This window comes from Orussus abietinus, unplaced genomic scaffold (genome assembly GCF_000612105.2).
Source record: "Orussus abietinus isolate OABI.00-Male unplaced genomic scaffold, Oabi_2.0 scaffold70, whole genome shotgun sequence".
Taxonomy (NCBI): domain Eukaryota; kingdom Metazoa; phylum Arthropoda; class Insecta; order Hymenoptera; family Orussidae; genus Orussus; species Orussus abietinus.
Window position 1 is genome coordinate 271747 of NW_019394280.1, and position 11838 is coordinate 283584.

Below are 11838 nucleotides of genomic sequence, written 5' to 3' on the forward strand. Positions count from 1 at the left end.
GGTTGGACTCGATCTCTGCGAGGTAATTTCGAAAACTTGGATCGATGTGAGTTTGGCAATAAGTACGTCGAGGTACAAGTTTGTATAGTTATAGTAGCGATTTTCGGAAGTTGCGATGTATGAAGTAAACGTCAAAATGGAGTCGATCCCTGTTAGATCGTTTTGAAAACTTGGGTCGATATGAGACTGACCATAACGTGCAAGTTTCAATAGCTGTCGCAACGGTCGCCGGAAGTTGCGAAGTGCAACATAAAGGTCGATATGGACTCGATCTCTACGAGGTAATCTGGAAAACTTGGATTGGCATGAATTTGGCTATAATATGATGGTACGAGTTTCTACGGTTAGGCAACGAACACCAGAAATCGCGACGCCCGATGTGCACCGGGTAGTTTAAAACACTTAATTAATACGAATTTAGACATAATACTAAGGTGCAAATTGTTATAGTTACGCAGTGATCTCCAGAAGTCCGATGCAAATGTCGAAATTAATTCCATTTCTACGAGGTAATTTGGAAAACTTGGATTAGTATGAGCTTGACCAAAAGTACACTGACGTACTGGAAGTTGGTCCAGCCATCGCAGCGATCTCCGGAAGTCGCAACGTCCAGGGTAAACAAGTCGCGATTCGATTAAACCAATTCAGTTGATTCGTAACCATTTCGTAGAAAATCGATATGCTCCCGTTACTTGTATCGAGAATTCGTAAACAAACTGTAAGTAGCAACCATACGTTTAGAACAGACGAAGGTGTACCGTGGATTTTCTAATACGTCGTAACTACTAAATGTATTTTACATCGAAAACTCAATGCTAAAACATATCGGAATGGTTTAACCGACGTGAACACTTTATAACAGCGACGAGTCAGCGCAAAGAGTTGTACAAATTCTTGGCAGAGATTTAAACACGATCGCTTCTTCGTAGAACCGAGCAAACGCCGAAGACAAGTTTCACTTACTGGTCATCGTGATGTCCACTGTCGTTAATTGAATTCACCTTGTAAACGTAATCACATAATCACTGGTCGCTTATCGTAGGCCTCGCGGAAACGCACGGCGGAAACGGAGCTCACTTTTTACCCGCGCAATCCCGAAGACATGATTCAGCTTCCTCCTGGGAGGTCAGAGGCTGAGAGCTAAAGAACTTAAGGTCGTCCTTAGCTAAACTAAAGACTGCCTTGGACCGGCATCCGAGTGTCACATAACTCCCCTCCACGCTGCTACCTCCTTTTCACTCATGTGGGGTTCTACATACGAGCCGAGGACGTGTTCACGGAAACAACGTTACGTTCATTCACGAGCCGAGGAGCCCCAACCTTCGCGCAGGAAGTACGAAAAGGAAACCTGACGTCAATTCCTCTACTTTTCCCGATATTCCTCAAACCAATTAATCTGCCACGGTACAACTAATTCATAATCATATATCATAACCGCATACCGTTCGGTGTTATGTATCTTAACCTGTTAATTACGGAATTTACTGTAACGTTACGGGTTACCGACATGTATACACGTCCAGCGCAGTTTATTGGTTAAAAGTGTGGAGAAAAAAAATTCGTCATTTGTTTTGCAATCCTGACTAATGCACAAGAAGTATGTAAAAAAAGGTGGACGATTTTTCTGTTCTTCTCCATATGCTCCAAATTAATTAAACTGGCAGGTAAGTACTGCTAAATTATCAACATGTTTTATAACCATTCATCTTCTGCTGTTATGGACCTTAGAAATGTAGCAAAATAACCTTCGCCACCCCAACCGACGCACAGAAAGTACGTAATAAAAGCTGGAAATCGATTCCTCTACTCTTCCCGACATAATCCAAATGAATTGATCCGGCACGGCACGTAATCATATTTTATAGCCATTTGCAGTTCAGTGTCGTGTATCTTAGAAATGTAGAGAAACTACTTTCGTTGCCCATTTTGCAACCCCGACCAACGCACAGGAAGTTCGTAAAACAAGTCGGACGTCGGTTCCTAAACTTATCCCGATATGCTGCAAATTAATTACCCTTACAGAGGAGAAGTACCAATACATTATGTTTTATAACCATTCACCGTTTACTGTTATGGATCTCAGATATGTGGTGAAACTATTTTCATCGCCCATTTTGCAATCCTAACCAACGCACAGGAACTACGTAAAGGACGCTGGACGTCGATTCCTCTAATTTCCGTGATATGCAACCGAATTATTAATCTAGCACGCAAGCGGTGCAGCTAATTCATAATCATATTTTATCATCAATCACCGTCATATATCATAAAACATCGTTGCTTTTCATTAATACATGGAATTTCGAAATGAGTGGTGAAAGTAATTTCGTCACATTTATAAGTGTGAAGTCTTTATAGATGTAGATTGGAGAAATTATACGGCTCACTGGACTCGTTGACTCCAGGACCACTTAGGAAGTATCCAATTTCGTGTTTCTACACATGTCGAACCATTTAGCTGTCATTGTGCACCACCGGCCAAAATCACTGCACAGCTGTGGTCAGCGGCTTTTCTCATCTTCGACCCCCATGGAAATGTCGAAGCTTCCGGAAGGAATGAAAAAAAAATCACGATGCAGAAATTTGGGAAGCTGTTAAAATAATGAGCAAATGAGAAAACGAGAAAATTCCCAAACGGGCAGTTTACAAACGCCTGTAAACGCGATACCGTGAACCAATAGGGGGATATCTTTGAAATCGAACTTGCTTTGCATTCGTTTGTTCATTCACTGGTTCACTGACCTCGTTTCTTTCAACATAACGAATACTGAAGATCGTTGTTTCAATAGCTCTCACTGAAATCAGCGTTGCTGTATCTACGAGAGCGTGGTGATGTATGTTGACATACTAGTGGAAACTGTATTCAATTAGGCAACCCCAAATGAATTCTCGTTTCCGAGACTTACGTAAGATGTATACGTTTTTGAGTTTATTGCTTTTGACCCCATAAATGCCTGTTTTATCGCCGCTGACAAACTGATTTCAGCCCCTGATACGTCGTAGAATTTCAACAAACCATTTACAAAGATCCCATAACGTTTACAGTTAGGTACAACGAGACCTTCGTTATGACCGAGAAGTCGGTATCTGATCAGCCGAAGTCCCCGACCTCGAAAATGTTGCGTTCATTTAGTCATTGCATTGAATGAACTTGAAGAAAAAAAATATATGGTTAAGGTGAAGTGAAACTCCCTTCAAATCAGTCGATTCGAATACGACACTTTTTTTTAAGGGCATTGGACCAAACTGTCCGAAACTTTAACACATCACTCTCCTGATCATCTAAGAATTGTCTTGACACATTCAAAATTCGAATTTTTGGAAAAAAATTTTTTAACTTCGCCCAGACCAGAATCAAAATGGCGTCGAGCTCTCATATTTCGAACAATATACAATTATCGAAGGCTCTGTTATGAGAAACGAAAAGGTCAGGACAATTTTATGACCATTTAGAACACTCTGGTAAACGATAAACTCGCATTTGAACGGGATAAAGGCAAAAAAAGTGTTGTACGCGCTTCTATGCTAAAACGATGGAAATACGAGGTCTCGGAGTGAAAATTTAATTGACTTGGAAATTACAGATGGCGCAGGGGGTCCCTCTGCAGTCAATTAGGGCCCCAGAAACCATGAATCCAGAGGATTTCTGGAGTTTTACTTCGATTTCTTGATATTTAATGTACGAAGACGACAGGTGGAGTATGCCATTTGGTACAATATCCAATATAATTCGACACAGCTGTCAATATAAAAACGAACGTCGGCAACGTAGGCATTTAGAAAAATCTTCTCTATCGACGTCGATCAAGTTCCTTGACGTGTTTCACTTCACCTTCATCCCACATTTCAAATAATTTCGAGTCCGTTTGAATGCAACTTTGGATGAAATTCAATGTTGCCTCAAGAATGTTACATATTTTTAAACATTGGATTATGTTACAGGTTCAATACCCATCGAACTAAGGAAGTATCGCCAATACCCATTCGAACTTCCCGGTGCCGTTAGTGTTTGCAAAATGTGCGGATATTTCGAGAGCTTTTCCGTTTGGGTACCTCCCTGAATTACCTAAGAGCTGTTTATGCACGTGCCAGGATGTTGTAAGCCATGCCCCCGCCCGACACGTTCAATTATTGCTATTGCCATTACAAACTCACTATTATTAGGCACCCGATTACCCCATTCGCGGAGTGCCATTTATTATTGTTACCGTTCCCTCGGTGACTTCGTTTTTCATTTGCAAATGCCATCTGCACATCTAAATTTTCCCTGAGAACATGAAATCCGAGCAAACTAATGACCTCAAATCGACACGCGGATAAAAAATGTATTTCACTGAACAAAATCGTTTGATTGATTGCATTGGATTAATTTAAAAATACGTTTTGGTTGAAAGAGCCGAATTTGAGTACACTTGACCGAACCCATTTGCTTTAATTAATTAATGTATTTCGGTTGAATCGTTTTGTTAATTTAAAAAAATATTTTAGCCAATAAATCAAACAAAAATTGTCGTCTGTATAATCATATTCTATGGTTTAACCAACAAGATTTTTGTTGATTCAAGAAAAAATTTTCCAGCGTGAAGAAACAATATGTATTTAATTGAATATCTATTAGATGATAAAATCATGAAATGGCGAACTTTAATCATTCGTGACCTTCCGAACAGCGCATCGTAAGGACATCATTCATCCCAGCGAAAAATTATTTTTTCTCGCTAAAATACAGTGTTGTTGGAATTGAATGGATTTTATCGCGAAGAATTCCTTTTCAGGAGGAATTATTGAGTCAATTCCGTTTATAGGTAAAATTCGGGCCAATTGAAAATTGATGGAACAGCACCGAAGAGGGTCAGTGGGAGACAATCTCGGTGAGAATGAAAAAAAAAGGAAACACGGGGATAACAGCTGCATCGGCATATTAGTTTTCTCAATTTGTAAGCTACCCGTAAGGAAGGGTGCGGAAGGATCACGTTCTAGGGATCTTTCCACAAACGACTTTAGGAAACGGCACGCCCCGTTACGGCTGTTTTACCACGTTACAGCCATATTTACTTTCCTCGGTCCTTCGAGAAAACCGGGAAAGACCTCGAAGGGCGAAGATACGAGCTCGTGCTAGAAATAGCCAATAATTGTTTATCCAGTCGAGCGTCAATTGTTTTAACTTTTAACCCTTGTCCTCGAAATTAACTCCCTCGTCACCTGACGCGGTCACTTAACATTTCCGAACCTACTCCCCAAGACATCTCAACCTTGAACTTCTTTCCCCTTGAAGATGCTGCTACCCTGTTAAAATTATTCATTAAATTCATGTCATCGAATTTTAGTACGCGTGTGTAATTACACTACGCACGTGAGCATACTATAGTTGTATTAATTTGCCCACACAATTTCTCAAGATTACAGCGTGACGTTATTAAATTATAAATTTGTTTACAGATGTGCTAAAAGCGTGTACATTTTACATTTTTTAACTGAGTAACTCTCAGTGCTCCACTTATGACGTTACTTTGAAGTTCGGCTATAAAAACGACGGAATGTTTGGAACGACTTAATCTGAGAGTAGTCTTGAGTTGTGCCTTCGCGTGATTGGTACACGCAGAAAAATATTTCGTTGAATCAATAAAATTTTTGTTGGTTCAACTATAGAATTATGGTCATTATACGGACAACCAAATATTTGGTTGACATGACTAAATTCTTTGATTAATAACGTTTGGTCGATCACACCAAATATTATAATAGATCACGTCAAATATTAAATTAATTTGGTACACTCGAAATCATTTTAATCTCCAGGGATCCAGGGATCTGATTTTCCCTGATCTAACGACACGAGCGCTATTTACGAAAAAAACGTAGAAATTCCAATACTAGACGACCAAAACGTCTCCACCGATATAAGTATTCTAAAACGCTTTTGAATTTGCAATTAAGGTACGTAACGTGCAACGATAATCCGCGCATATTATACAAAATGTGATGTTTTTAATGCGACAGACTAGCAGACATGCTAGTAAATGATAATTTTGTAATTGCAAAGTTTCACTGAAGATGCATTCTCGACACTAGATCAGTGAAAATTTGAAGATCTTGTCAATGTCGAGCAAAGCCCAGGAGCACCATTCTAGAATTTTTTTAATCACGTATTTGTTTAAAATTGTATTTCATTTTCATAGTTTGTAACTGGAATAAACATTGTTCGTGTATACTTTGCTCATTTCCCTTTCCCAAAATACTTTATTATATTTTAGATTTTTACAAGCTTTTCAAGTTACCCTGAAGTACCTTATCAGTCTCGCAGGGAAGAATATTAAAGAAGAGACGCAATTTCGGATCCCACGGGAGGGGGTGAGATGCGGGTACGGTAACACAATCCTCGACTCATTCGACATGTAATCGAACAGTCTGCCAGCATCCCTTCTTTCAGCTCGTGTTACACCTGTTCCGGTATTCACACAAGGCGTCAAATGAAGAATTTCTCCGCGAACCTTAACCTAGAAATATACGTCTCCCATAGTGACTATAATTTTATTCTTTAGCCAATTAATCGTGCTCCTCGTCTTCTGTCTAAACTGTTAAAAATATTTACAACATTTCTAGACATTTAGTTCATACGGTTGTTTATTTATATTATTTGTAAGTCCTAGGCATGCATATGTCCTAACTATAAGCTGAAGATTACTAATGTATTCACATTTACCATCCTATGTGCTAAAATCATGGGATTTATTTCTGTAAAATATGTTGGAAAGGATTATTATTTTTATGGTCGGTTTATTGCCATTTAAGGAGAACAATAAGTACTATTGTACCGTATAAGATTGTGGTGAAATTGAAAATTTCATGTCTTAAAAATGAAATACATACATTATAAAGTTTCAGATAGATTTTACAAATGTATAACATTACGTTAGAGTTTTGTGGAATTCCTTAGGGAAATTAATTAATACGCTAGTGTACTTATTAGATGTATTATAAGAATAATACCTATACTATATCTGAATGAAACATCCCACAAAAGTATTACCTAATTACAATGTTTGATTAACAGCGTAGGTTAGTAACTTCAACAAAAGTAGTTTTCTCCACTTTGACGAACTTCTTTCCATCAATCCCTCCATATGTTATGTAAAACTGTTATTACAAAAAGGCTAAGTATTATGCGTATCATATAAATGAAAATACTTCATAAACAACAGATTATATTTGGGAAATTTTTGTGATCAATAAATGGAATACATGGAGTACGAAAATCAGCGTTTGCTAACGTCCAAGTCAGATATAAATTAGAAAAACTCATAAACGATAGATTGTATTTGGGGAGTTTTTGTGATCGAAGAATGGGAGACATGGAAATACGAAAATTTTCTAACTTCCAAGACAGACTTCTTTGCGTCTAATCAACGTCTTCTGAACTGAGTCGCGGGTTGCTGATTTCTCATTTTTCGTCGACAATCTTGCTTCCTGTTTGTCTCGCTTGGTTTTAATGTTTTAAATATTGCCCTGGTTGTTCCGAGTCAACGAAGAGTCGGTGACATTGTTCTTCGGGATGCTGAAGCGACATCGACCAATATTCCTATCGCACGAACGCGCGTTTTTCTCCCGATGAGTCCGATTGTTGTGAAAACAACAAAAGCGAGTTATCACGTTCGTGACTTCCCGCACAAAACGTGCGGTGCATCAAGGTGACTTTTAAAGTCAGGTTGTCCATGTTGGGTATAACAATGTCTTTTCCGAACACTTCAGTTCGGGCAGACAACTCGACAACCTGGCAACAACTCGAGAACAACCGTCAGATCTCAAAGTCAACTTACAAATTGCCGTTTCAATGATAAATACTGATAACGAGTTAATAAAAAGGATGTCGAAATATCCCCGACAGAACAATATCAATGAAATACACAGCAGGAGTTATAGATCGATACGTTATGAATAAGATGGTATGGAATGTTTTCGACAAGAGAAAACATTTCAAATCATTGTCATCATTGGAGATGAAAATTGGAATGGCTGGAATATAAAAAAATATTACGTAATTCCTGAAAGCGCAAATGCACATTGGCTACCCGGTTAAAATGAAGTGCTACGATTTTATAATATTTTGTTGGAAGTTTTATTCAGGCATGGTATATTAATTTTATAACATATTTGCAGCAAATTTATGAAATGTGTCATAAATTTAGTACATAAGTATATTAATTTCCCCCCGCAATTTGACAAAGTTTTAACACGTTGCCATCAAATTAACAGTTAATTAGAAATCTGTAATAAATGTATAACAATCCACTGTTAAGGATGTATAATTCTACCACAATCATATGTACTAAAATTGTATGAAGATTATGAATATTTCTAACAGTGTAGATAATGATTCGGTTTCATGTTCATAAATTGTGTTTGTATTAAGGTGACACGAAAGGGTAATTCTCTCTTATACATATATATAATTGTATCTTATATATACATTATAAAACTTTTCTCCAAACTGGATGCACCGAATCGTTTGAAACTTCAGCTCGTGATTATGGAGGCTCTAAGGAAGAACCCGATGCTTGTGAAATTTCATTTAAAACAAATAAATTTCTTTATTTATTCCAGACTAGAACCAAGGAATCATATATATTTTTTTTTATGAAATTTCATGAGCATCACGTTCTTCATTAGGGCCTCAATAATCACGTGCTCAAGTTCCAAATAATTCGGTGCACCTGGTTTGAAGAATAGTTTTATAAATATTTTTACGTTTTATATACATAGAATGACCCTTTCATATCACCTTAATTTAATGAAACTCTTGTATAAAAGATCTCTTTGAATTGGGGTCGAAAGTGTTTCAAAAGGGAGACAAATGTAACAATGAGTTCCCACGCGGTACTTCAATTTCGCGTAAAAAGTCGTTGGTAAAAATGCTCCTTTCGCGTATCTACGAATACTTGCCAAAATGGCGCGTACACCCAAGCTCGGGGAAGCTCATCATGGATTCGGGTGTCCTCATGAGTGTACTCACCCCTTTCGACATCCCTTTGATGCCCTGTTTCGATGATTTCCCTTGATAAACCCACTCAAGGTTGGCGCCGTTTCCGATTGTCACTACTAACTTCATTTCCATGATTTTTTTTCTCACGCACCGTTTAGCGACTTACCGCCAACGTGGCAGGGAAAACGTTAACCATCGACGGATGTGTCATTATGAGGTAACTCTTTCGAGATGTTATCGAGATATCGACATGCGACCCCAAAGATCGAAACTCTATGCGGGCTGGCGCGTTCCTTGAAAACTGATGAATCAATGAATTTCTATCGATCCATGATGGATTAAAATACATAACGTGTCAGACGAAAAAATATGGGTTGGAGATGAAATTACTTTTTCCATTATTATTCCATTTCACTTTAAGTGTCAGTAATTAAGGAAATGACCTTCTAACACTAACGAAACCGTTTACGAAAATTGTGTCAATGTTAACGCATAAAAATATATATAAATAGTATTTAACCGTAAAAAAAGTGAAATATTTCTATTTTCGTTACGCTCCCATTTCTTAACACAAGTATTTACCCTACCGTGACATAAGAAGTTTCACTTGAATAACGCGCAATGTGTTGTTTGGAAATATTCACGAAACTGAATGAAGAACGACGCGGAAACAGCGATACTTTTTCAACGATGCGAGCATTCCCGTGCCGAACATTTTTTACTCCATATAAGCCTCATGAATCCCTGGAAGGATTTAGAGTATAAGAGGAGAATTTAAGCCAGGAAGATGTTAAAAAAACAGTCATTTGAACCTCAAATGTTCACTTATGCTCGTCTTTGTTTGGTAGAGGTCCAAACGAGCATTAGATAGAAACTTGGTTAAACCTCAGGAACCTCAATAATCAAATACATAATTGAGCCTTGCTTTGTTACCGATTGTAGGAATTCAATTTTACATAAATTATTAACAAATTATATTGTTAAAGTTTATATATCTATTACGAAGGTTTTCGGTTCTAACTTGTATAAAGGGGAATAAATTCTAAGCTAAGATTTTACATACTCCGATTCAACCGAAACGTCCTAAAGGTTTGGTGATCTTAATGAGAAAAATGAACTCCGAGGTTCTTGATGAGCTAAATGAAATTGAAATTTCTGTCGGCAAATTATATGATTTAATAAATGGAAGATGTAACGGTTCAACTGAGATCGATAATTTCGACTCGGGTTCGTCGTGCGATGTGACTCCAACTTCCGCCTTCCATTTTACCGGTTGTTACATTTTCAATTATGATATCCTCCGCGGACACTTTACAATCTCCGGCAATTAAACGACAAACAGCTCCATGGAAGAAGTAGCGAAGAAAGTAACCGAACACTGTATAGCCAAGAAAAATAGTCTTGATTCTCCAGACCATCCGTTTTAGTTCTCCAAACCATCCGTTTTGGTTCTCCGTTCACCTTACTCGAATAAAGAGGGTAAAACGAACAACACTTAGAAGAATCGTCAATGAAACGTTCTAGCAAACTACAGTGTCCTTTTGGCTGAGGTCGGGACGAGACTGAGGTTGAGACCAAGGATGCACCCTCGTAGGGTTGCGAATCGCTATCGGACGTGACCAAACGTCGACCTCCCCGATCAGTCCTGACCCTTAACACTGGTATTCTACAAGGATATCTCGCAGTGATTATTACGGCGCACGTCCACGTCGACCGTTCAGGACCCGCTTTACCCACCTCCCGATTTACGCACAAGCAGCACGAGGAAACGCAATCCCTTTGCTCCAAAGACGTCCAACAAAAGACGACGAATTCAATTTCAAAGCCATCTTAACTCCTTCAGTGCAGTCGAACGACCAGGTAATTCAAACACAAACGTTAATGACACTTGAAAAACATGAAATGGTCCTTCCTGCGGACTTCCTGCGAGTGCGGACGCATCGCATTCCCCGACGCAAAGCTCACTGGCTGCGCGCTGGTCCAGCGAAATTCTTGCTTCCTACTCTTGCTCTTTTTCTTTTATTTTACGTCGGATCAGATGACACGATCGCACACAACATACCGCGTGTAACTGTCCGAGGAAACGGTAATGACCCAAATTGGATTATTGTGTTTCGCGAAGGTTGAACGGATTTGCTCAACGTCGTTACGCGTCATCATCGTTATCTAAGCCAACCTTAAAGCATAAGGAAATTCAATCTAAATGGTACCAACCTTCAGACAGATTCTTTGTCATGTCATGGACAGGCTTTCGATGATGATCTTCTCGGTGACGAGTCCCCTCTGCAATAAACCGAACTGGACACCCTCCGCGTTGCAAACGAACAACGTCCAAACGTCGCAAGGGCAACACTACCGCTTGGTCTCGTTTAACTGGTTTTCCTCAGGCGAAATGTTCTTTCAACCTCCATCGTTCGAGCTAATGAACGATCCGTCTCTGATATTAGCCATTAAAGTCTCTAGGGTTCCGGGAAGATAGGGCGAACGTTGAAGCTATTGGCTAGAATTCGTTCCACTGACAATTAAATGAGTGTTCTAATTTCCGATCAATGGACGCACATCCAAGTTGCAAGGATTTCGTATCGAGGGAAGCTGGTCATCGTCACGATTTTCACCGACATCATTCTTTGATACTTGGTAAATGATACTTTTAGTACATTATCAATTACATTGAAACTGTTGGCGAATATTCGTCCAAATGGTTACTCTAGCTCCTGCTCATTGGATGCGCACCCAAATTGCAAGGATTCCTCATCGAAGAGAGGATGCCATTATCGCGATTTTCACCCGAATTATCCTGTGATACTTGGTAAATGATACTTTTGTTATGTTGTTAACTACGTTAAGCCGTTGACCAA

General features: G+C 38.8%; 1 protein-coding gene across 3 annotated transcripts in view; it reads right to left on the reverse strand.

Moving 5' to 3' along the window:
* Nucleotides 1-11838, reverse strand: part of LOC105698369 (single-minded homolog 2) — a 57055-nt gene that overhangs the window by 43960 nt on the left and 1257 nt on the right. For 2 of the 3 annotated variants that reach the window (XM_012422562.1, XM_012422560.1), the window contains exon 2: nt 11195-11480. In XM_012422562.1, the coding sequence (XP_012277985.1) occupies nt 11195-11216 (22 nt within the window). In that variant the 5' untranslated portion in view covers nt 11217-11480. The remainder of the gene's footprint in view (nt 1-11194; nt 11481-11838) is intronic. The other variant, XM_012422563.1, reaches the window with a different exon arrangement.